Source organism: Haliotis cracherodii, unplaced genomic scaffold (genome assembly GCF_022045235.1).
Source record: "Haliotis cracherodii isolate W230 unplaced genomic scaffold, xgHalCrac1.p SCAF_20, whole genome shotgun sequence".
In the NCBI taxonomy this organism is placed as follows: Eukaryota; Metazoa; Mollusca; class Gastropoda; order Lepetellida; family Haliotidae; genus Haliotis; species Haliotis cracherodii.
Window position 1 is genome coordinate 1,007,814 of NW_027266276.1, and position 26,571 is coordinate 1,034,384.

Below are 26,571 nucleotides of genomic sequence, written 5' to 3' on the forward strand. Positions count from 1 at the left end.
CAATGGCCAATGGATCTCATCTAAGCTGGCCCATGTTGCTGACTCGGGAGAAATTCAGGGAACTTGCTCAGTGGAAAGTTTGGGTGTTTTTAACCAAGTCTGCATTGTCTCGAAAGACTTTTCATATTGATTTCATGGACACATCCTGAAAATTATACCAGTAAAATTTCGCATCATATGATATAGACATACCAACTGAGAATGGATATACGTCGTGAGTACATGGGATGGAAGAAAAGTATGGAGGTTGGAAACATTCTAACCAGTTAAATCAGAAATGTATGTACAATTGAGCAGACTTCTTATTTTGTATTAGAAATATAATCAAACTTTCTGTTTCCCTATTCATATTCTTCAATCTCTAAGTTTGGTTTCAAACAAGAAAATCGTAAATTACAGTAAGCTCATTGCTTCAGAGCATGTGTTGTGAAATGACGTCATGAAAGTTCAAACATGGCATGTCTGTACACAGCAAACAGCTCCCAGTGATTAACCAGGGACCACAGAAAGTATCCCGGGGATTGCCCAGGACTCGTTGATAGACAGATCAAGTCTGCTGCATCTACATCAACTACAAGAACGGATTCAGTGAGTTGGAACATGGCTCAGGACAGCTTGGAGGACGGTTCCTCGGTAATGGGGGAATTTGATGAGATTGGCTCGAGGGACTTAGAGGAGGAATTTGGCATGGCTGAGCAGAATGATGGAGAAATATATATTCAGAATGAGATGGTGCCACCTGGTGGTGACATTGAGGAAGAGACAGGGCCACCTGGTGGTGACATTGAGGATGAGACAGGGCCACCTGATGGTGACATTGAGGATGAGACAGGGCCACCTGGTGGTGACATTGAGGAAGAGACAGGGCCACCTGGTGGTGACATTGAGGAAGAGACAGGGCCACCTGGTGGTGACATTGAGGAAGAGACAGGGCCACCTGGTGGTGACATTGAGGAAGAGACAGGGCCACCTGGTGGTGACATTGAGGATGAGGCAGGGCCACCTGGTGGTGACATTGAGGATGAGGCAGGGCCACCTGGTGGTGACATTGAGGATGAGACAGGGCCACCTGGTGGTGACATTGAAGCTGAGGTGGCGCCACCTGGTGAAGAAGAGAATCAGGGTCGGCACACCAGGAGGCCTCCTGCCTCAGATGGACATTCCGATACAGCCATTCCTCTAGCTGAAGAAGGCACACTTCTGAATTCTGGATCACGACTATGTGAAGAACCCATATCGTCAATCTATATGCGAAGCATCGTTGAACAAGCAGGTATAAATGTGTCCGAAAATTTAACAATATCAACATCAGAAGGTGAACGAGAAGCCCAAGATGCCCAGGATACGCCTGATGAGGATGCAGAACAGCAGCTTCATCAACAGCCACTTAACTTACTGTCACAAATCAGTGGAGAAATATCACTGCATGAGCGAACTGATTATAATCAGTATCATAACATGAGGCTGATAATGGAATCCAATTTTGGTCAATCAGGTCCTGTTAGTCACACTCTTCCCGCTGTAGATAGTTATCTCTCGGAGAGCATCTTTAACATGCAACAGATTGTCGCAATATGGGATATGCCTCATATATATCAGCGAGACCAATTGCTAAGTAGCTTTCAGGAGAACTCATTGTACAGGCCAAACATTGTCCAGAGAGGTGGATTTCTAGTATTGTTACACACGCTGAATAGCATCAATGGTGTGGATACGGATAATGCACATGCACTTCGAGATCATGCTGAAGGTGTTCTGTTAAACGTAAGTATAACTTATTATGACAGATGTATTTAGACCCCTCCTCACAAATGCTTATGTTTCCTGGTAACGTGACCAACCCATGGTTATTCCCCATGTTTGAAAAACGGGGGCATATGGCGATCAACATGTTTGTGAGCTCTCCATTTTCCGTTTCTGGAGCAGAACTCCAAAACCGTTAAATATTTCTTGTTGAAACCTGTTATATAGATCAGTCTAGTGGTGAACTGGTGCTTTTTGATTATTTGGGATATTTTTAGAATATATTTTTTTTATGACAAGTTGAACTTGTACTGATATTGGGGGAAGTGCTCATTGTTTCAATTGTGACCCAAATCTGTTTCTCACACCTCAGAAACAGCTGCCAAACCAATAAACATTTGTAAGAAATCGTTGCTGGAACTGTTTTGACCAACAGATTTTGAGAAACTTTGCAAGTAACACCTGTACTCTGTGACCCAAAGGACAAATATTTATATACCCCCAACCTAAAAGTGTGGTACCAAGGAATTCAGCCCTTCCTTCCATCTATTTTTCCAAGGACATTTTTGTGTGCGACCTACAACTTGAAAACTTCTACATAGAATCTTTCACATTTAGAGATCCGGGGTAGAATAGGTCTTCAGCAACCCATGTTTGCTGTAAAAGACGACTATGATTGTTGTAAGAGGCGACTAACAGGATTGAGTGGTCAGGCTCGCTGACTTGGTTGATGCATGTCATCGAATCCCAATAGCATTGATCAATGCTCATGCTATCAATCACTGGATTTTCTGGTTCAGACTCGTGTATTTACAGAATGCCGTCATATAGCTGGAATATTGCTGAGTGTGGCTTTAAACAACACAAAATCATGTTCCAGTGAGCTAAAGTGATGCATGATGAATGTTTTCTCTGATGGAAATCTTCAGCTTGAGTGCTCCTTATTCTTCCAGAATCAGAGTCTCCTGTTTCCAGTAAACGGCCACTTCAGATTGGGCATGGAATACATCAGTGTAAATCACTATAACCTAACAACCCTCCGGTGCCGTCTACCAAACAGTCATTCAGACTTCATCCGAAAAACGGTAATCTTAAGCTATTTAACCATAAGTGAGTGAGAGTTGGGTTTAAAAAAAATGCCACTTTGAACAGTATTTCTGTCCCATCAGTTCCATTAGTTTACTGGGAGGAAAAGCACATTATTCTGCTCTCTTGTTTCAAAATGTATTGAAATTTGAAATGTTATTAGAGGTGGTGCCAGAGTTGCGGCCCTTGGGCACGCCAGAAACCTATGATTGTGGGTTCGAATGCCGGTTCGCCCCGATTATGTTTGAGGGTTTGTCAGCACCATACCCATGATCATGGGTTTCACGGAAGTGGTAAACGTCTAAGACCTGCGTCACTTCAGGTTTTCCTCCCTCATTAAACTGACACACCGCGATGTAACTGGAATATTGTTAAAAGCGGCGTAAACCCCAACTCACTCACTCACACTCAGATTTTAGTCCTGTTACTACACTGTCTGGTTATAAAGAGTGTTCAGTGTATCTCTCTGGCTTGGTGGTTTTAATCTTTTTCATTGATTTTATTCTTAACAATTTCATTCAATATTAATTGCATAACTTTCTGCAAAATTGTGTGGGGAACAAATTGACAGATCTCAGTTATTTAGAGCAACCATGATCATATTAACACCATGACACGAACCGTGTTCGTCAGAGAATTGATACAAATTTCATAAATGTCGTTCTTTGACTCTAATCATTGCTAATAAGTTATTGCAATTTTACTTGATTATTTAAAAAAAAGTAATTAAAACACTGACATGTGGTTACCATGGAAACAAAACTTAAATAAAAAATGGATTGTGCAACATGAGACGTGGTTGTTGAGGCAAGGATAAGGGATCTACAGCCCTTTAAAAAGGTCTCTTACTTGTGACGGACTACTTAAAAGCTACATAACCCTGTGTCCCCATAACCTTGACTAGGACCTTGCAGTGGAAACTTCTTTGCCCTTTTACCATACTCACAAATGATACTGAAATCTCACAAGCATGTTCCTTCTTATGAAGGTATCCTATTTTGTTTAAATCATTGTGACAGGGTAACAACAAGTACCATCTTTTAACGTCTTTTGGTATGACACGGCTGGGGATCGAACCCCGAACCCTCCGCTCTTAGGGCGGACTCTCTCCCATTAGACCACGGAGGTGGTCCACACGGAACAGAGTGCTGTAACTTTGTGTACATGAATATTCCAGTTTCTAATAGGGCTGGGGTATATAGTTATACCAAGGAATTCCGTCCATCCGTGAATCCGTCCTTCTGAGGACATCTTTTTGTGCGACCTATAACTTTAATACTACTGCATGGATTCTTTTAAACTTGGGGAACATTTTCTATACTAATAGGAGAGGTGCAGTGCAAACTTTGATTTCAGTTTTGGAGTTCCCGAAAAAATACAGCTGTTTTTCATTTTTCTACTTAGAAGTTTTTTACTTAAGAATTTGTGAGACCTATAACATGAAAACTACTGCATGGATTCTTTTCCAGTTTCTATACTAATAGGACAGGTAGGAGAGGTAGGTGGGGTAGGTGGGGTAGCCTAGTGGTTAAAGTGTTGCTCATCACGCCGAAGACCCGGGGTTCGATTTCCCTCATGGGTACAATGTGTGAAGCCCATTTCTGGTGTCCCCCGCCGTGATATATGGCTGGAATATTGCTAAAAGCGGCGTAAAATCCAACTACGCTGTATGTCACCCACTCACAAGGTGAGTTACACCTTGTATTCATGTTCTCAAGCCACATGTGTTCTTATTCCACACAGTATTACATCAATGAGTGGTGTGGAGAGCAGATGATAGTTCCGTACCTGTGTGGCAACTGTGTCGTCCAGCCCCTCGGCCTGACCTGGGGTCACGGGATGGTCCATGTCTTCCTACCGGTCATCGAAGGTATCTATCGTCCGACCCCATCCCTCTACATCCCCATTTGAATCTTACGTCCCTTCAACTTAATCTGGTTAGAAGGGGTTGACTGCATGACATTGTCTATCAGTCATCTTAACATCAATCACTGGATTGTCTGGTCCAGACTCCATTATTTAAAGACTGCCATCATCTAGCTGGAATGTTGTTGAGTGCAGAGTTAAACAACAGATACACAACAACACTCACACACCACCCTACTCCAATAAGCATCCTTAATTCAACAGAACAAACACATTAGGGCCTGAATATATGAAATATGTGTTTCCATTTTCCCAGCCAACCCTCATCTGAAGTTCCAGACCTTAACACTTGTTTTTTTGATAAAACAGTCTGTTTTCAAAAGGTTTACTGGCCTACAGCAAATTACCCATTTTCAGAAAGTAAAATATATACTGCAAAAATACCCAACTACCCAAGTTTTGGATGGCCTGTAATAGTAGGCATATATTTTTAGCTCATCTGTTTTAAAGTCAAATTACGAAGTCCCGGGTTTGAATCATCACATGGGTACAATGTTTGTAGCCCATTTCTTGTGTCCCCCACCATGATATTGCTGGAATATTGCTAAAACTATACTCACTCACTCACTCTTTGCACCCATTCTCTACCATTAGGCTGCTGACCCTTGAAGACCCGGGGTAGAATAGGTCTTCAGCAACCCATGCTTGCCATCAAAGGTGAAAATGCTTGTTGTAAGAGGCGACTAACAGGATCGGGTGGTCAGGCTCACTGACTTGGTTGATGTATTTCATCGATCCCAACTGCCTGGATTGATGCTCATGATGTTAATCACTGGATTGTCCGGTCCAGACTCGAATATTTACAAACCGACGTCATATAGCTGGAATATTGCTGAGTGCGGCGTTAAACAACAAACAAACAAACATGCTGAAATGAATGAAAAAGAATATAGAAAAAACTTATGCAAAATACAAGGTTGGTATGAGAGAACTCTGGGACAAGAGTGTTTGTTCAGTGTTTGTGTTGAAGGTGAAACACTGACACAGCTGTTGAAACGTTGCGGTCGAGGTTTGACTCAACAAGAGGTGATGCTCCTGACATACGAGCTGCTGAAAGTCCTGACCACATTTCAAGTGCCCAACTGTCTTCATCGAAACATTACTCGTGAGTTGCTTTCTATTCTGTTTTCATTGTTACATTTAGAAGTTGTAGTTTGAATGAAAACGTGGGTTTCAACTTCTTCGTCCTTTGAAAAATTGCCTCTGAGGTTTGAGAACAGGGGCACATATTGAAGCTTTGCATTGAAAAGATGAAAAAGTTGAATCCGAGTATTGAATTCTGTCTTCATTCTCCATGTATATATGTATATTTATTCCCATATGTTGAAAGTTTGTACCCTGCCCTACAAGGGTGTTCCGTACAATAAACATTCTTGATCGTTGTTTCTTCTTTTCTGGTTGAAAACACAATCATTCATAGCCTGGTTGAGATTTTCGTACCTGTCATAGAGTAACAGTTTAAAACAATAAGCCACTCCTGTGATTTCCACTTAAGTGTAATAACTTCTCCCTTAGCAGGGAATTCTGGGAACCTCGCCCCGGCTGCTTCTGCCATGAATGTTAACACTCAAGAAGAGTAAATGTACATCTTGATTATCCCTCTGATACCGGGTTGTCTTGTTGATGACATGACTGTATGTAGTCTGGGGTTACCACAGTACCGAAAGAGGGGCGGACGGATAGCCTAGTGGTTAAAGCGTTTGCTTGTCACGTGGAAGACGCGGGTTTGATTCCCGACATGGGTTCAATGTGTGAAGCCCATTTCTGGTGTCCCCCGCCGTGGTATTGCTGGAATATTGCTAAAAGCGGCGTTAAACATGCTCACTCACTCACTCGTACCAAAAGGCGAATACAGGGTTGAAACAGGACTGAAAAGACCTTGAATTATAAACCCTTTCGTGAAAACCCTGGACTTTTAGTGTTCACCTTAAAAGGTTTTGAATTTGTATCAAAGGTTTAACTTTTTTTTGTAAGTCGTGAGTAAATCTTGTTTGAAAACTTGTGATGTTCATACTGCTATTTAGGTCACAAGACTAATATATAGTATGCTGGATTTAGTTACATATTGACAGACTAAGACTCATAACTCCCAACTTAAAAAGCTTTGAAAATGACAGTTGAAAGACTTCAAAAGCTTTGAATTCCAGTGTTCCATATCTGTATGAACCTTGGAATACTTCTTGTAAATAGTTACATTTAATGGAAAAGAAAGTTTCATAAACAATTGTGACAGTTTCATTTTTCGATACCATATTCGACATAAAAAGCACCCGGCCAGGGCGCTCTCAAAATTAGAAAGAGGGGGCTCTTATTAGAATATTATTTTGGTGAAAAAAACAGAGTTGAAAAATTAATTTTGTGGTTTATGCTTACAGCCTGAAATGTTTATGTACGACAGATATATTTTTCTAGAATTTAATTGCCCATAATTAAGGGTGTATATAACACACGAGTGCATATTTTATGTGAATAAATAAGTCTTTCGTCCATTGATCAATCGGAAGGGGTGCAAATTGGGATTGTTCACTAGCCCATATATTAGCAAATATTGCCATGGGCGCTTATTAGAGCGGGGTGCTTATTATGTCGAATACGGTATATTCATTAGATTTTCTTTCCTACCTGTTTGGGAAAGCAAGATGGAAAAACAGAAGTAGGATTGTGTCACAATTATGTAAAACCGGCCTGACTGCTGAAAATTTCAGTCAATACATATTTATTTACTATGAATCATCAAGTCAGTTAAGGTGTCATTTGATGTCAAAGTCTTTTGTCATTTTGGTTTCATTTCATAGTTTATCGGAAACCTATGCAAAGTAGTAAAATGGGATTTTGCTGCACACTGATTATAAATGATATACATGTACAGTCGTCATTAGCGATGTGTGGGAAAGTCTAAGAACCACCACAAACGTCAGACAAACTTATAGTACCTAGCAGACGCGCAGCTTCACCATTGTTTGGTGTAATGTTATACATTTAGGTTAACAGGAAATATGTTGGTTGGTTGGTGGGTTGGTTGGTTGGTTGGTTGGTTGGTTTGTTGTTTAACGCCACACTCAGCAATATTCCAGCTATATGATGGCGGTCTGTAAATAATCGAGTCTGGACCAGACAATCCAGTGATTAATATCATGAGCATCAATCCACTCAATTGGGATCGATGAAATGTATCAACCAAGTCAGCGAGCCTGACTACCTGATCCTGTTAGTCACCTTTTACGACAAGCATAGTCACCTTTTACGGCAAGCATGGATTGTTGAACACCTATTGTACCCCGGATCTTCATGGGCCACGAAATATGCAGGCAGTACTCATAAAGTAGGGCTAGTAAATTATGATGAAGTCTTGCAACATTTTTTGTAAACAAACACTCCTGGTCAGTGAACTTTGGCAGCTAGTTCATACACTGAAGAAAACATGTGCCCCATAAGAAGGTCTGTGTCACCATTTAACTATGGCAAAACAAGAGAGACATTCTGGAGATAAACATGCTGTGTTTTCAATGTAGAGCTAGGTTACCTGCAGATTCACGTAATACATCTTCCCGAGGCAAGGAAGGTAAAAGTCCAGTTTCCACCCTTGCTGAACTAGGTTGGGATTTCTGGGCTCAATCGTAGCGCCACAAGTGGCTATTACGAGTTATGTCCCTTCTATGCCCCTCCTATTGACCAATCAGATACCACCTCTCATGTCACATGCATTTCCTTCATACAAAATAATGGTGCCCTGTCAAGATGATCTGATCGATGATCAAGATATATATTGTAATAAAGAGGGTTTCGCCTCAAGAAGTGCATCGAATCACGTGAGCACTTTGATTAAAATCATGAAAAGATTTGCAAAATACCTATTGACGCCCAGTTGACGGTGCACATCATTTGAAAATCCTGCAGTTGACAGAAATCTGCATGTTGAAGTCCATGTTTTTTACAAACCGGGTGTCGATTACATGATTTTGATTGAGCTGTGCATAGTCTTGTTAGTCCGGCCTAAATATAACTCTATAATTGCAGCCTAGTTTGGCAAGGGTGGAAACCGGACTGTTACAGTCAGTTAACTCCCTTGTCTCGGGAAGAAATGGTAACAGTGCTAACTGAATTTGAAGCCAAACACGCAGTGTGAGGTTCTAAATGTGAAATGTAGCATGGTGAAATCTACAGATAACCCAGCTTTACATTGAAAATACAGTATGTTTGTCTCCATTCTACCTTGACAAAACTTCCCGCAAACTGTTTGGCTATTTGGAGAACCAGAGAGTGACAATAATTGTGGTAATGTTCAGATGTGGAACTCTGTGCAGAGTTGCATCCCGTGGGCACGCCAGAAACCTATGATTGAGGGTTCGCCCGTTGGTGGGCACTGAAGTGTTAAACATCTGAGACCTGCATCACTTCGGGCTTTCCTCCGACATTAAGCTGACACGCTGTGATATAACAGGAATACTCTTAAAAGCGGCATTAAACACAACTCACTCACTCCAATGGGTTATCACCAGACATTGTTATTCGCATTGAAAATCAGAATGCAGGCTATTGATAGACATATGTATTCACATGCAAGTTTTTCCCTGAAAAGTCTTGTTAATTTTAGATTAGATATTGATTTTAATGTTATTAGAATCAAGTAAATTTGATTGTCATGGCAGAATGTTAGTTAAACGGCCCTTAGCAATAACGGAACTTCTTTTTCACCTATTATTTATTATTTATTGATGATGTATCTAATCTTATCTATTGTGTTATCTTGCAGCGGACAACGTCATCATATCTCACATAGAACATCGCCTCTTCCTTACGGGACACAGGGCCATGTGTCGACAAGAGAAAGCATTGTCATGCATACCATCAAACCTCAGTCTGTACTCTGCTCCCGAGTTAGTGAGAGGAGAAGGTGAACATTATTTTTTATACTCCGCCACGAAGTAGAAGGGGGATATAGGTATTGGGTGCTGTCTGTCCATCCATCACATTATCATGTCGGGGGACACCAGAAATGGCCTTCACACATTGTACCCATGTCGGGAATCGAACCCGGGTCCTTGGCGTGTCAAGACTACCCGACTGCCCCTGAGAGTGTCTTAACCAAACTAGGCACATAGATAGGTCTAGTGGTGAACTGAATTTATTTTCCAGTTTCCATGGCAACTACTTTAACTTAACTGAAAATGCTTGTTTCCGGAGCAGATCATGTAAACCATAAAGTATTTCTTGCCTTGGACACAACCGGATACGTCATATTGGCTGGGGATATGAGTATTTCATGCTTATTTGTTTTATTCTGCTACTTGTATGGTAAAATATCACTTTTCCAGATACGTTTTTGCAGGTTTTTTATAAAAAATATTTTCATATTTTGAAACAAGCTAAAGAAAATGTCTTTACATTTGTTTCCGTCCTTCGTCACAGAACACACAAGAGCAGACCTGTACAGCGCAGGGTGTACAATGATAAGTGCTCTGAATGAACAATTCCCGTTCTTTGACATCAATGGAATACAGAGGACTTTCCAAAATTATTTGTTCAGGGTAAGTAGAGACATGACGCATTTTCATATTCAGTGTTTCAAAAAAGACCTTTCAGTTGTTAGGTCACAAGGACCAAATCAAATTTCAAATCTTTACAAATCACCTTCTCAGAAAACAGAATGTCCAGAGAAAGTGAAGCTTTATGAAGATGAGTAGGACTTTCATGGAATTGAAAAAACATATTCATCAATTTGAAGCTCACCTGAGTGAATTTATATTTGTTGTTCGGCTGTGTTATGGCCTGGTTGTCTGTCATCCAACTTCTACTTTTTTGGGTTGAGTCCTGTACGGGATTCGAACCCACGCTGCCAGAGTTAGGCACCTAATGGCCAAGACACAGAGTAAGCGATCTAACCCACTCAGCCACCGAGGCTTTCACTCTGGCATTGTGGGTTTGAATCCCAGATGGGACACAACCCAAAAAAGTATGAGAATCTGTACTTTACTCAGAAAGTGTTATCCCAAATATAACATTTGTTACAGATCTATATTGTAATAAAACAGGTCTTACCTCATAAAGTTCATAAAATCACTTGAGAACCATGAATACAAACATGAAAAGATTAGGAAAATATCTGTCTACACATATTTGACGATACACATGCTTTGTAAATCATGCAGTCGACCGACATCTGCAGGTTGAAGTCCATGTTGTTTACGAACCGAATGTCTGTTATGCGATTTTCATTTGACTATGCATAGACTCATTAGTCCAGCCAAAATGTAAAACTGGAATTCTAGCCTAGTTTGGCAAGGTTGGAAACTGGAGTTTTATGGTCAGTTAATGCCCCTGCCTCAGGAAGATGCAGTTTTGGTGAACATTGAAGTTTGTCACAATAATGAAGTTGGCACTTCATCCAATCAATAGGGGGCAGTTGGCCCAGTCATCTAAGGTGCTGCAATTTGCTGTGCAGAGTTGCCTCCCTTGATCACACCCGAAACATATGTGGGTTTGAATCCCAGTTTGCCCGATTATGTATCTAGGTTTGTCAGCACCATACCCATGCTCATGAATTTAACCAAAGTGCTAAACGTCCCAGCCTGCATCACGTCAGGCTTTCCTCTCATATCAAACTGATCGATCGACATCCATGATATAACTGGAACATAAACCCAACTCACTCGCTCACTTCAGTCAACAAAATTCATGATGTGCTATTTTATAAAACATAAAGAAAAATATTAAGAATTCAGTTTTATTCAAGATAAATTAATAATGTCTTAAGGTCAGAGATCAAGTGTAACGGAAATTTACAGAACTGATTACCCTAGCAATGACCGGAACAGGATAGTACCTCATTTCATCCGGGCCTTCTGGAAAAGTTTACTTAAGGCTGTGCGTGCCGCACGAGCTTTAGTGAGCGTCTGGCTCCGAGGGCAAGCTTGCCCGGATCTGTCTGTACACACACGTGTTTTCGGTATAGTGAGATAATTGTATTAATTTTTGCCTAGTCACACCATGTTAGTCTAGGTTATCATGTTTATCATAATGATATAGCGTGTGTTTTACGGGGACATTTTCTGCTAGAATCTATGTGCTACTGTTATTTTGAGATTTTCCAAGTCTTTGAACCCGGTGTGTCAACCGAGTGATGTGTCAGATATATTTGAAGACTATGATTATGAAAGCGTTTAACGCCTACAGTGTTGCGGAATGTATTATCACCTTTGTTTGGACTGTAGCATTTTGATTTTATGAATCTCGAGCGTTGAGGCAAACTAAGTTTAGCTTTGAGCTTTTGCACCACTGAGAAGTATATTGAAGATTGAACGGCTGGAAAGCTAGCCAGATAGACTTACTCCAGGTCACCAATTATGTAATTTAAATACTGTGCCCGTCGAATTTTGCTGTTGTGAAGCATTTTTCTTAGCTTAACATAAACTCAGTGTTTCCTGGCTCATTTGTACTGCCTGTGGTGATTTGTCTATAAGACAGATACAAATTTTGCTTGGTCCATCCTTGGTGTATTAATACTTCCATTGGTTTATCAGATATTACACAAACTCGTCTTGGAACAATGTCTCCATATATTTCTGCGCATGGTTTGTAACCAGTCATGACCGAACTTGAAACACATGTACATTGTTCGATGTATAGTGACCTAGACTTGTAATAAACCAGTATGTGGAACAATTTGTTGTTTGTCCCTTATTAGGAAGACTTAAGCATTAATCCCTCGCTCAGAGTGCCACACAAACTCGGAGAACCTTTTTGTTAATTTTGATTTGTAAGCGTAACAAGAGTTTATGAAAACTCTTGAGGCGGAAATGATGCTATAATGAAGTAAATCGCTTACACAGGTCTGGTTACCTTTTCTCTAAATATTGTAAGACGACTCCTGTTTCATCAAGGGTACTTCAAAGATCACACTGTCAGCCTTTTATGACAGTGGGACAACTCCATCACACTCCATCACTCTGTCAAGTACATGTATAACAGCAAATTCCAACTTGAGTCAAGTCTGCCATGTTAAAAGTCGCGATCTTGGATTCTCTTTCAGATTAAATCCTCCTTGGGGCATTTTCCTTGCTCAAGAAAATCTACATGACATATTTGTAACCATTTTCCTTAATAAAAAATGTTACCACACAAAAAACAGCGTTTTTGTATGATATACGACCACCCCAACGGGGCCTCACCCTCTACAAGCGACACACGCCAAGGGGAGCGACTCTCACCCAAATCACTTTTCCTTATGTCATCAGAGTGTACAGACGTACTTCTAAGACCGCTGAGATGTGAAAACTTCGTCCTACTTATAGTGGAGTATTGAAGACATGGCTCAATCTGTATGTGTGGTATTTTTTCCCTTTCTTTCTTGCAAAGGCGAAATTCCTCGCATTTATGGGTTTTATATGTTGTACCTCGGCTGCCACGTGCTCGTTTCACATATGGAGGTTGCTGTGTAGCTTATTCTGTTTGGTAAAATTCCATGTTCGGGTACAACCGACATGGCTTTTTTTATCTTAACTTTATTTCGCTACATTGTTTCCTTTTCAACCCGGCTGTAACTTTAATAAATTGCCCTGCGGGCGCAAGTTACTGCCCCAGGTGCAGCTCCGCATTCTGACCTGGCTGGTACACGAGGTCATCGGTCCTCTGCTATCGGGTATCCGTAAAAGGTTCGATCTTCCCGAACTTACTAGGCAGTACCCGTTGGCGGAGGACCGTGACTTCAAGGTGCCGGTCGTGGACGAGTGCGTCTGGACTTCGGTGACCCTGGGGGGGTCTTCGATCCCCCACTTAGCCAAGGCTAAGCAGGGCACCCTATGTGCTTGGTGGAGCTGAAGGCATCTGCTTTGAGGAGCAGTACCCTAAACCTGGCCAACAGCTCCGTATCGCCGTCCACTCAGCTTACCTGTCTGCTGTGCAGCGGGAGCTGGTGGCGGAGGGGCAGTCCGACTCTTCGGACTTGGCGGGCCAACTCACCGAGGTCCACAGTCATCTGGTGAGGGATGCTATCCGTAGGTGCCCCTCCCAGTTGATGAGCGCAGTCATGAGCATGCGTCGGCTGTAGATGTCCGTGTCCAAGTACTCGGCATCCACACGCCAAGAACTACTTGCGCTCCCGTATAAGTTGGGTTCTAACCTCTTCCCTGGGGCGCAGCAGGTGGTTCAGGAGGCCGCTGTGTTATACGCATCCATCAAGGACTCTAAGGCCTTGTTGGAGGTGCCTAGCACCAAGCTACACAAGCGGGCCTCCCCCCTTGCCTCCTCCTATGCCGTTACGCCTGAGCGGTCGTCCAAGCCTGCTTGGAAGCAGCCGCTTCCTTCAGGCAAGAGCGTTGGGAGGGGCAAGAAGGGCAAGGGCCGGGGCCAGCAGCCTTTTCGCGGGGCTGGGAACCCTTCCGGTTCCTGCCCAGCCCCAGGTGGCCCCACCATTTACAGTCCTCAGGCTGCCGTCCGTTGGGGTTCATTGCCTGTTGCCGGAAGTTCCCGTGGGCGGCCAACTCTCTCTCTTCCTGACAGAATGGGAGTAGGTGTCATCCAATCCCTTGGTCATGTCCACACTCAGAGAGGGCCACTTACCTCAGTGGAAACTTCTTCCGCCACCCTTCTCCGGGATAAGGTGCACTCCGGTGCCCGCTACCCGAGAGAAGGCGGACATACTTCGTGCCGAGATCGTAACACTGCTAGACAAAGCTGCTATCGAGCTGGTTCCACTGGGTTCCACTTATTTCCTCGTCACCAAAAAAGACGGAGGGTTCAGGCCTATTCTCAATCTGAGAAAACTGAACAAACTCATAGAGGTACCGTCCTTCAGGATGGAGACACTGCGATCAGTGATCTCTGCTGTAGAGACCGGGGAATGGCTGACGTCGATAGACCTCAAGGACACCTATCTCCATGTACCTATACACCCCAGGTTCAAGAAATACCTGAGGTTTTCTTTCGACGGGAGGTGTTATCAGTTCCGGGTTCTACCATTCGGGATCTCCACGGCCCCGAGGGTGTTCACCAAGCTGATGTTGATTCCTTCCCAAGTGGCCAGGTCAAAAGGTCGGTTCTGTCATCCGTACCTCGACGACTGGCTGCTACGAGCATTATCTCATCATATGAGTCAGATTGCTACTCAAGCGGTGTTAGACATTCTGGTATCTCTCGGGTGGATGGTCAACCTAACAAAGTCAGATCTGAACCCTACTCAGTCTCTGGTCTTCTTAGGGGCGAATTTCAACACAGAGAGCGGGCTTGTCTCCCTCTCACAAGACCGCATTGTCAAGATCAGGCGTGTAACTGCACGGTTCCTTCTTTCCAAAAGATGCACTGCTCGCACTTGGCTGGGCAATATGGCTGTGACAGTGGATGTGGTTTGGCGATTATGTTTGCGAATGTGACCCATTCAGCAGGCGTTGCGTCGGTTGTGGACGAACTCGGAGGATCTCGAGACTGTTCTCGAGACCCAAGAGTGGCTCATTACACAGCTTCAGTGGTGGACCGAGGACGGGAATCTGTCCCGGGGCTTCCCACGATACTCCAGTTCCGTCTCTCATGGTTCAGATAGACGCGTCACTCTCCGGCTGGGGAGGCGTTCTGAATGATCACACTGCCCCGGGACTGTGGTCTCCAAGAGACGTGGCAGTTCCTCCTATGGTGCAACCTTCACGCTATCAGGGTGATACCTGTTTATCTCCCGGGGGTGGACAATGTCCGTGCGGACGCTCTGTCTCGCCAGATCCTCTCTCCTCACAAGTGTAGGCTCGACCCGGGGATATTCGGGATTAGCTCCCGCTTATACGGGTCCTTCCAGGTGGATCTGTTTGCCTCTGGGGTGAACCACCAGACACCAGTGTTCTGCTCCCGAGTCCCTGACACGAGGTCGGTGGCACCGGATGCCTTCCAGCTAGATTGGACGGACAGAGTTCTGTGGGCCTTCCCAACAGTTCCTCTGATTCCCAGGGTCCTTCCTCAGTTAGCCACTCAGCCTGCACGGCTTCTTGTGCTCCTGGTACCTCTTTGGTCGGCGCAGAGTTGGTTTCCCGTAATACTCAGGTTTCTGGCTCAGCCTCCTGTTCTATTACCTTTACGACCGGACCTCCTATCCCAGAACGAGGCCCTCCACCCCAATCCCAGGATTCAGTGGTTGGATTGGCCACTGTCAGGAATGGCCTCCAGGAGAGCTGTATTCCTGCATGACTTGCAGACACAATACTGGCTTCGTGGAGGGATTCGACAAACGTTCAATATGAGGATAGATGGGCCTGCTATGCACGCTGGTGTGTCGATAGAGGGCATGCAGACCCCTTTTCTGCGGATCTGGTCGTGTTGTTAGAGTTCCTCCAATCACGACTTGATGCTGGCCTGGCAGCTTTGACATTCAGGGGGTACTCGACAGCTATTGCGGCCTTTCACGTCCCTATCGACGGGGCACTTCTGGGTCCGCACCCTTTAGTGCAGCGTTTTTTGGCAGGTGTGGACAGGATCCGACCGCCTGTCCGGCGGATCAGTCCCCCTTGGGACTTGTCAATCGTTCTTGATTGGCTGTCCGGTCCTTCCTTTTGGGATCTGTCGTCTCTCTCACTTCAGCTGTTGAGCTGGAAGGCGGCGTTCCTTGTGGCGGTGAGGTCAGGTAGACGGGTAGGCGACATTCACGCAATGTCCTCCGATCCCGAGCTGACCGTCTTTCACCGGGACAGAGTCAGTATTCGCCTACCGGACTCTTACCGTCCCAAGGTCGCACACGCTATCCACGTGACGGCTCCTATCAAGCTACCTGCTCTTATACAGCCTTCCTCGTTGGAGACCTCTGCAAGACATGCTCATGTCTTGGATGTCTGCACGTTTCTCAAGGTCTATCTACCCAAGACTAAGGATATCCGTAAGGATAACCAATTATTCTGCTGTTACGGCGGTGGGAAGGCTGGCTCCCCTGCGAGCAAACAATCTATTTCACGGTGGATTGTCTCTGCTATCTGTTCGGCATATACATACAAAGGGAGGGACACCCCTGAGGGGCTGAAGGCTCATTCGGTTAGGGCATTGGCTACGTCAAAGGTGTATGCCGCAGCTCTGCCCATTGAGGAGACCTGCTCCGCGGATATTTGGAGCCGGCCGAGTATGTTCATCAAACACTACCAAAATGATAAACACTCCAGGGAGCGTGCTCGGTTCGGTCAGTCAGTTCTCCACACTGGGCATTGAGTCTTTGAGATTTTAGAATGTCCTCCGGTTTTCTTGACTTTGTAATGCTCAGTCTCCTCTCCCCTCTCCAGGAATGACGATTCTTCGGTAGTTATTACTAATCGATAATGCACTCGTTTTGCACTCACTCGATCCAACGGGAACCTACAGCCTGCATAGCGCCAGGCGTCTTGTCCCTAGCGATTATTGTCCCCATTATCACTTGTACAAAAAGTGTGTTCTTGAGTTTTCACTCGTTTTATGATAAAGCCCACTACTGCGGCTTTTTTCATAGCGCATGGTCTGACCACGCCCTGTCTCAAGACCCCCCCTCTCGACGGTGGTGCCTCACGATAAGGTGGGTTCCATTTTTTGAATTCTCTCTTGTCTTGTAATAAGATGTGTTTATTTACGCTTCATGCAGATGGATGCCACTTCCTTTATTATCTTTAGGAGTCTATCTTGATGCAATAAGTGCACCAAGGAGGATTTAATCTGAAAGAGAATCGTACAAACCTGTAGAGGTTATGGATTCTCTGATGAAATCCTCTTTGGGGCAGGGCCGTTCGCCTCCCCACATTCCGTCTGCTATGAGACATTGGAAAATTGATTTGGGTGAGAGTCGCTCCCCTTGGCGTGTGTCGCCTGTAGAGGGTGAGGCCCCATTGGGCTGGTCATATATTATAACATGTAACATTTTTTATTAAGGAAAATGGTTACAACTATGTCATGTAGATTTTCTTGAGCAAGGAAAATGCAATAAGTGCCCCAAGGAGGATTTCATCAGAGAATCGTTACCTCCTTATGTTACCTCCTAATAACCAGATCAAAGTTAATGATGCTGAAGCAATTTGTTAGGGTTCCATGGTTATGTTGTAGAATTTTTTTTGCATACTTGGTTATTCTCGTGATTAAATACTTGTTCTGTTCTCTTAGTATTTGATCACTGTTTTGTGATTATTTTACTTTGGGGGGCACGGTTGTCCCAGTCGTCTATGTCGTGGTGATTCGCTGTGCAGAGTTGCGTCCCTTTGGCACACCACAACCTGATGATTGTGGGTTCTAATCCCGGTTCGCCCCGATTATATTTCTAGGTATGTCAGCACCATACCCGTGCTCGTGGGTTTCACCGAATTGGTGGACATCTAAGACCTGATTCAGTTCAGGCTTTCCTCCCACATTAAGCTGACTCGTCGCGATATAACTTGAATACTGTTGAAAGCGGCATTAGACCCAACTCACTCACTATTTAACTTTGTTGATATTCGGATGATGTTTAACAGCAGCCATCTCAGATACATTCTGATACATTATTCCATGATTGTGATGACTGAAGTATACAAATTGAAGTTTTCCAAAGTCACAAGTGATTTGTCATCCCTGTTTTGACCATGATTTGAATTCTCTCAAAATGTATATTTCGCTCTGTAAACTGTTTCTCCTCTGAAATTGCTAGGGAGGAGGAGCTGAACTTTGGCCTGTATGATTGTCATGCACACAGTAACATTTGCAAAATATCCAGGTGACCTACTGTCTGTTTGAGATTAAATAGGAAATTTTAACCACAGATTTCAATATCAATGACATTTCAGATTGGGCAAGGTGATTACCCACCAGCAACGGCTCTACGTAACATACCTGGCCTCGGCAACTTTCTCCTGGAAATTCTCAAAGCTATGATCAGGTCAGATGCAGCAGAGCAACGAACTGCAGGGGAAATTCTGCGATCTTTTAGGGGAAGAGGTATGTAACTACAGGTTCATAGCAACACAGCCTAAGGCCACAATTTTCTTGGTTATATTTTCTTTTGCCCATGAGGACCAAACAAGCAAAACAAAACTGCAATTGGACGAAACAATCGCTGCTCTTTCTCTGCCATGTTCGTCCAACGGCAATGCCATATGTCAAGTGTCCTCATGCTTTAACTATAATAGTTCAGGGCAAAACTATACTTTTTTACACTACACATGGGGTAGAGCAAACTTTATTTCTTAAATATAGTGTGTGTGTGTGTGCTTTGGGTGGTGGTCAAATTGCTTAATTCAGAGAGAGTGAATGAGTGAGTATGGTTTTACTCCCCTTTTAGCAATATTCCAGGAATATCATGGCGGGGGACACCAGAAATGGGCTTCACTCATTGTACCCATGTTGGGAATCGAACCCAGGTCTTCGACGTGATATAGCGAACACTTTAACCTCTAGGTTACCCGACCACCCCGGTTAATTCAAAACTTCAGTGCATCAATAGGGTTGTTGGGGGAAAGGGGGTTAAGATGTCTATCTTCTACCTTCATTACAGCAGGTTCTTACAACAAGAAACAAGTGAAGTTGTCAAATTGCAGATCCCTAACTTCAGGGGTTCAGTTGAGGGTGTGTGGTGGTGGTGGTGGGGTGGGGGGTATAAGAATGGGTAGGGGTGGGGGGTATAAGAATGGGTAGGGGTGGACAGGTATAAGAATGGGTAGGTGAGGGGGGTATAAGAATGGGTAGGGGTGGGGGGTATAAGAATGGGTAGGGGTGGGGGGTATAAGAATGGGTAGGGGTGGACGGGTATAAGAATGGGTAGGTGAGGGGGGTATAAGAATGGGTAGGGGTGGGGGGTATAAGAATGGGTAGGTGAGGGGGGTATAAGAATGGGTAGGTGAGGGGGGTATAAGAATGGGTAGGGGTGGGGGGTATAAGAATGGGTAGGGGTGGACGGGTATAAGAATGGGTAGGTGAGGGGGGTATAAGAATGGGTAGGGGTGGGGGGTATAAGAATGGGTAGGGGTGGACGGGTATAAGAATGGGTAGGGGTGGGGGGTATAAGAATGGGTAGGGGTGGGGGGTATAAGAATGGGTAGGGGTGGACGGGTATAAGAATGGGTAGGTGAGGGGGGTATAAGAATGGGTAGGGGTGGGGGGTATAAGAATGGGTAGGGGTGGACGGGTATAAGAATGGGTAGGTGAGGGGGGTATAAGAATGGGTAGGGGTGGGGGGTATAAGAATGGGTAGGTGAGGGGGGTATAAGAATGGGTAGGTGAGGGGGGTATAAGAATGGGTAGGGGTGGGGGGTATAAGAATGGGTAGGGGTGGACGGGTATAAGAATGGGTAGGTGAGGGGGGTATAAGAATGGGTAGGGGTGGGGGGTATAAGAATGGGTAGGGGTGGACGGGTATAAGAATGGGTAGGGGTGGGGGGTATAAGAATGGGTAGGGGTGGGGGGTATAAGAATGGGTAGGGGTGGACGGGTATAAGAATGGGTAGGTGAGGGGGGTATAAGAATGGGTAGGGGTGGGGGGTATAAGAATGGGTAGGGGTGGACGGGTATAAGAATGGGTAGGGGTGGGGGGTATAAGAATGGGTAGGGATGGGGGGTATAAGAGTGGGTAGGGGTGGAGAGGAAGGGGTCAAATTGCAACTTCTTCTTTTAATTGCTGGGGTAGGGGGTTCAGATTTTTCATTGCTACATTCAATTTCATATCTTCTTAGGACAAACATGGTACCAGGGAGCTGTTCTGAACCAGAATGCTTTTGTTTTTCAGAACCCTCATGGTCTGATTCCTACTTTCAAACTTCTCCGACTGAACCACATGCTATTGGAAGATTGAGGGCACAGTTTACACAGCAGCCTAACCTCAATATTCCCAGTGAAGAAATTCTGTCCTCAGCCTGTGAAGTGAGTGAGGTCACCGAGGAGCAAGAAACCACTGCCGTGAGGAAATATGACCATGGCAATTCTCAAACTGATAGCGGTCAGTTCACAAGCACATCTAATGGTAAGTGAAATTACTTTTACTCAACATTGTTATACCTCTATTAGGAAACTTGCAATTCCATTGGTTAATCCATACCATATGATAAAACAATATATTTGTATGTTGACCCCAAAAACTTGTGACTGACACTGACCTCAAGTTTTGATTCGTCGCATGATCAGTATTGACCGGTCACATGATGGATATTGACTCATCTGCTAGAAAACAAGATGGCATTTCACGATTTGCAGCTAAGTTACTGGAATGAAACAGAGGATGGTTTAAAAGATTCTTAAACTTTAAATTGAATTTCAGTTTAGCCAAGTGAATAATTGCTTTTGACGAGGTGAATATACGAAAACAAGGCCCCTCTGACCCGACCCCTTTTTATTTATGCACCAATATACACCAAGCTCAGACCTGGCTATTTGAAAGTATGTGAATATCGTATGCCGCCAATATCAATATTCATTTACATTTTCCACATCAGCCCAGTAACTACACAAGTCTGGACCTGACATGTGATCAATATTGACCTGACGCGTGATCAATATTGACCTGACGCGTGATCAATATTGACCTGTCGCGTGATCAATATTGACCTGACACGTGATCAATATTGACCTGACACGTGATCAATATTGACCTGACACGTGATCAATATTGACCTGACACGTGATCAATATTGACCTGACACGTGATCAATACAATCTGTAAGTTCTCGGGCTGCCAATGATTCAAAAGAAGATTTTGACTGAATTGTTATTGTAATAAAGCAGATGACTGCCAAAACAGGGAGAAATTGAGGACCTGAGGACCTAACCCTTAAATCTAAAATATTTCTGCTTCATTTCAGTCCCCCTCAATTCAAGGTTTTGATTTTTCACAAAAGAAAACCAACACAGGTCCTTTTTGAGTTTAGATTCTATTATTAGGTTCTAAATTGACAGGGTTATAAAGTATCCACAGAAGATTATGACCTGGACTTTATTATTTACATTCAGAAATGGTTGTTTTAAATCATTTTCGAGATACAGAAATCTTATAGGCTGGCCAGGCGTAATCATGGAATGATGTTGCTGCAGTATTGGTGAAAAGCCATAGTTGCTCACTCTCCCAGGTGAAGGTGATGAAATTAACGGAAAACTGTTACTTGTTTTCACAGAATTCTGTACAGTTGTCGTGAAAGAAGATGGAGTGGAGGTAGTGACATTGTCTTTGCCATGGAATGCGCTGACCAGCAGAGTGTATAGCCAACTAAGTGAGCAGGTAACACTCTTCACTGCACATGTTCCACACAGGTTTGAACGACGACTTTCAAATATTTGTACGTGTTGGAAATTAAGGGAGACCCTGGTTTGCTTGAAGTTTTCTCCTTTACTAACTCAGTCTTGGGTCCAACAAACCTTCAACATCTGGGTGATGACACAGATTGTTTGACGTTCACCTTAATTTAACTGAACTTGTACTTTTTATAGATTCTTTTTGCTGATTGGTCCATTGAAGCAAATGAGGTCATACAGGTGTTGGTTTGTTTGTTGTTTAACGCCGCACTCAATAATTTTACAGTTATATTGAGGCGGAGTGTAAATAATCGAGTCTGGTCCAGACAATCCAGTGATTAACATCCTAAGTATCGATCTACGCAATTGGGAAATGACAAATGCGAGTCTGACCACCCAATCCCGTTAGACGCCTCTTACGACAAGCATGGGTTGCTAAAGACTAATTCTATCCCTGAATCTTTGCGGGACAGGTCACACAGTTTCATTGTGGAGGAATAGTATGCTATGACACTATGCAAATTTCTGTGTCACAGGGTGAGCTGACTTTAGTGTATTTTCTGGGATTTTTGACATATTATTAAATTTTCTTTATTATCCTCCGCCCCAACGAAGTGGTCGGGGGATATAGAAACGAGCTCCGTCCAACCATCTGTCGCATTTTGTTTCTGGAGCAGAACTCGGAAACCATAAAACTTGGTACACACATTCACACACCATATGGTGTAGATGTGTCTTTTATCCTATTGTCATATTTTGTATAAATTTTTGAAATTTGAACTGAATGGAACCAGTTGGTTTCATTTCCGGAGCAGAACTCGAAAACTATTGGAGATATCTTTATGAAACTTGGTACACACATACACCATATAGTGTAGAGGTGCCTTTTGTTATTTATCATTCCCCAAAATGTGTCTTTTATTTTATATGAACTTTATCAATTTGGACTTAGTCCCTGAACTGAATGAAAGCAGTGGACTTCATTTCCAGAGCAGAACTTGAAAATGTCACATTTAATTGTCTGTGAAGATTGGACAATGGGCGGGGGATATAGATGACTTTGTCCTCTTGTTTGCTTTCTAAATTGAAAACTGATAATATACTCCTCAAAAAATGTTAAGCAACAACGATTATTTCTTTGAAAATTTATTTATTGTTCATTTTGCTGGTTCATATATACTACTCAACATTTAGAAGGGATATTTGGAGTGTCAAGATTGGGATTGATTACTGGAAGTTTTCATGCGAATAGTATTTCATATTGCCATATTAGCAGCTTCTTTCCAAAGTCATATTAACCTACGTACATACATTCTGGGTGTTTTTATTGTTATGTGTCAATTCCCAAATTGAAACAATATGTTAACCCAGAAACCTGTATGTAAAAGAATTTAGTGTGAAACCGACGAACAACCAAGAAATGGTACACAATCAACAAATATATTACAAAATTAACTTGGTTTACAAATCAATAAAGATTACTGCACAGCAATTACAGTGACAGTATGCAATAGAGTGGTAGTACAATGTTCTACAAAACATAATGGCGCTCAGTGATAATAATATTCTCCTACCCGCAACAGTGGTCAAGCTTCCAAGATACGACTAGGCTTGGAATCCGGGGTGATAAGTGATCTTCACATGAAAGCTGGTCTTGATGTAATGTCAGATGAAATGTGAGATGAACTAGAATATGCCTGCTCCACTTATAAAGTCAAACTCACTTTCAGCATTTTCCACACAGTGCTTGAGCAGTCCAGTGTCACTTTAACATCACAGGATATTAGATGTTTCTGTAACGCTTGACATCCATCCATGCTATTCCAGAAGTTTGAAGATAATTTTAGCATCTGAATATTATGACTTCCTCATCACTGTTTACATTTAATTGCGTGGGTCGATGCTCATGATATCAAGCACTGGTCTGTCTGGTCAAGACTCGATTATTTACCGCCGTCCTATAGCTGGAGTATTGCTGAGTGTGGTGTATAACAACAAGCCAAAAAAACAAACAAACAAAGCTTACATTAAATAGTATTACATTCCTGACAACTTATCATTGTCCAAATACAATCCAGTGAACATCAACTGAATCTCAATAGAACAGTGTAATACAGTTAAAGTCATTGTTCAACAAAAAATTACACTGCCATAGAACAGTATCCCTTTCAAATGTTGAGTAGTACGCTCTAGTGTTAGAGATACATGGTCACATGTTTTGTGCTTCCTGGTACGTGTTATGTGTATTTTTGTCATTTTTGTCCCTCTTTATTCATTTTGGTATTTTTCTTCAGATAAACATATCTGGTAAATATGTTCTGCTATACGATGGACGGATTGTGATGTTTGACACACTTCTTCTCGATTTGCCACAAATACATCCATCCATGCCAGTCCATCTGCGATTGCGAAGAGACGACAGGGTAGAGGAGCATGGGCCAGATGACTCAGGGTCAAGGTCAAATCAGAGGTCAGGGTCAAGGACAGTTGTAGAAGGGGCTGCCTACAATGGGGATGACCATGTTGTTTATGATGACCCTGTACAAGCATGTGACCTGCCCCCAGTGGCAGGGGAAAGTGATAACCAGTGTGATGCTTCTGACTGTGGTCTTGCTCCTGAAGGTGACAGAACTCAGAGGCGAGTTCCTTCCACACTTGCCTTAACTGGGGCAACGGATGGTTCTAAAACACTTTTTGTAGGAGAAGCTGACTCCCAACGGAGGAACCGATCTCGGGGGACTTGTACCTTTGAAGATGCAACAAATGATGAAGATGACAAGGATGGCACAGCTGCAACTGCCATCTCTGAGGGATACAGACTTGATGAAGAAGATGATGAAGGAGACAAGCTGCAGGAGGAAGCAGAGGAAGGAAGGGAGAAAGTGAGTCCTGGAGACAACAGTGATGAAGTTGATGAAGAGGAGTCACCAAGTACAGATGAAGCAAATGATGTGGAACAGGAGAATGAAGCTTGTGATGAAGATGCAGAAGGTCGAGCAAATTCCAGACCCACAAATATGGAAAGACTAATGTCATCTGAAGAGCAAGAGGATACTCTGTGTGATGGGGCTGGAGGCAGTGAGAAGGATGGAGAGGATGTAGGAAGGAACAGTGAAGATGATGAGTCAGTCTGTGGTGACTCACAGACATCTTCTGATGAAAACTTCAGCGAAGATGAAGAAGCAGATGATGAGAAAGGTGGATATGTTGCAGGTCATCCATCAAGAAATCAACGAGAAATCAGTGTTGAGCCTGAAGGATCAGATTTTGACCAAGATGTCAATGTAGAAAACAATGATGATTCTGAATTAAACGTGAATGGTTCCGTGTCTCATGGAAGTGATGAGGATGAGGAAAGTGATTCTGGGCTGACCGGGGATGCTCCTGACTCTAGCTCATTCTCTGAGGTTGGTGTGACTGTGACGAATGAGGCTTCAACGCCAATGAGTGAAGAGAGTGGTTCTCTGGAGGACGAGGACTGAAGAGTGTGGTCCTCTGGAGGACAAGGACTCACAATACACTGAACCTTCATCTTGTGCTAAAAAATCAGAAATTATTTCTTAATATTGGTTAAACTATTTTATAGGTCCCTAGTTAAAGTGCTATTTTAGAATTGTTGATGTTCTGCATTCCATTTAGTATATTGTGTACAGGAATATGGAGAATATGGAATATGGAATGCAGAATATGGAAAAACAGGAGTAACCATGCTTTAAAGTGCTTTTTTATATACATATCTTGCTAATTTTATGGAGCTTTTTTAATATTTTAAAAAAAAGAGGAAATAACATTTACAGCTCTTGGAGTGAGTGAGTGAGTTGGGTTTAACGCCGCTTTTAACATTATTCCAGTTATATCACGGCGTGTCAGCTTAATGTGGGAGGAAAGCCTGAAGTGATGCAGGTCTCAGACGTTTACCACTTCAGTGAAACCCACGAGCACGGGTATGGTGCTGACAAACCTAGAAACATAATCGGGGCGAACCGGGATTCGAACCCACAATCATAGGTTTCTGGCGTGCCCAAGGGACGCAACTCTGCACAGCGAATCGCGGCGCCTTAGACGACTGGGCCACCCGTGCCCCCTACAGCTCTTGGAAACATTTTAACTCACCAGACATTTTACCTCCCCTGACCTTGGTCAATTGAACTGATGTTGTCCACTTGTCTGTCATCTGTAAACATCTTCTTTGAAAACATGTGCACCGATGAACATGAAACTGACCATGTCAATATGCTTGTTCCACCAATAACAGCAGCCCAGTTTGTTCAAGAGGTTCTGATGCAGTTATCAATATGGCCACTGCGGCCATAATTATGGCTTTTTGTCAGTCATTATTTTCAGAATGTAATTAAACAGATGTTAGTGAGACAACACACATTTTCATTTTTTTCAATTTCACAAAAAGTTCAAATCATTACTGCACCATGATACGGTTGGGTGTCATAAAATTGACAAAATTACAAGTACATTTTTTAAGAGGAGGAATTTATAAAAAAAACTGATCAAGACGCATTGTTGAATAATAGTTGCTTCTTCCATATTTTATATTCAGTATGCAGTAGATATTTGTATTTCACTGCTGACAGCAACTTTGTGGATAGTTTAAACTGCTGACTACACATGCAGGTGAGCTACAGTGCA

The 26,571-nt window shown here is 43.2% G+C and overlaps 1 protein-coding gene across 2 annotated transcripts; it reads left to right on the plus strand.

Moving 5' to 3' along the window:
* The first annotated feature begins 467 nt into the window (after nt 1-467).
* Nucleotides 468-25,928, plus strand: LOC139470179 (uncharacterized). Of its 2 annotated transcripts, XM_071252480.1 has the most exons (10): nt 468-1,764; nt 2,697-2,828; nt 4,573-4,699; nt 5,726-5,860; nt 9,509-9,649; nt 10,165-10,283; nt 18,498-18,648; nt 20,432-20,665; nt 21,810-21,913; nt 24,222-25,928. In XM_071252480.1, the coding sequence occupies exons 1-10, from the start codon at nt 601-603 to the stop codon at nt 25,407-25,409; spliced, it is 3,495 nt and encodes a 1,164-aa protein (XP_071108581.1). In that variant the 5' UTR covers nt 468-600; the 3' UTR covers nt 25,410-25,928. The 2 variants fall into 2 exon arrangements, with proteins under 2 accessions (XP_071108581.1, XP_071108582.1); XM_071252481.1 differs by lacking the exons at nt 5,726-5,860; nt 9,509-9,649.
* Nucleotides 25,929-26,571: the final 643 nt, after the last annotated feature.

What these genes read in the sequence shown, in the direction of transcription:
- LOC139470179 (XM_071252480.1), top strand. Translation starts at nt 601, where the DNA reads ATGGCTCAGGACAGCTTGGAGGACGGTTCCTCGGTAATGGGGGAATTT. An exon ending in TCCAAAATTATTTGTTCAGG is followed by an intron (nt 10,284 to 18,497) that starts GTAAGTAGAGAC and finishes ATGACATTTCAG; the next exon opens with ATTGGGCAAGGTGATTACCC. An exon ending in ATAGCCAACTAAGTGAGCAG is followed by an intron (nt 21,914 to 24,221) that starts GTAACACTCTTC and finishes ATTTTTCTTCAG; the next exon opens with ATAAACATATCTGGTAAATA.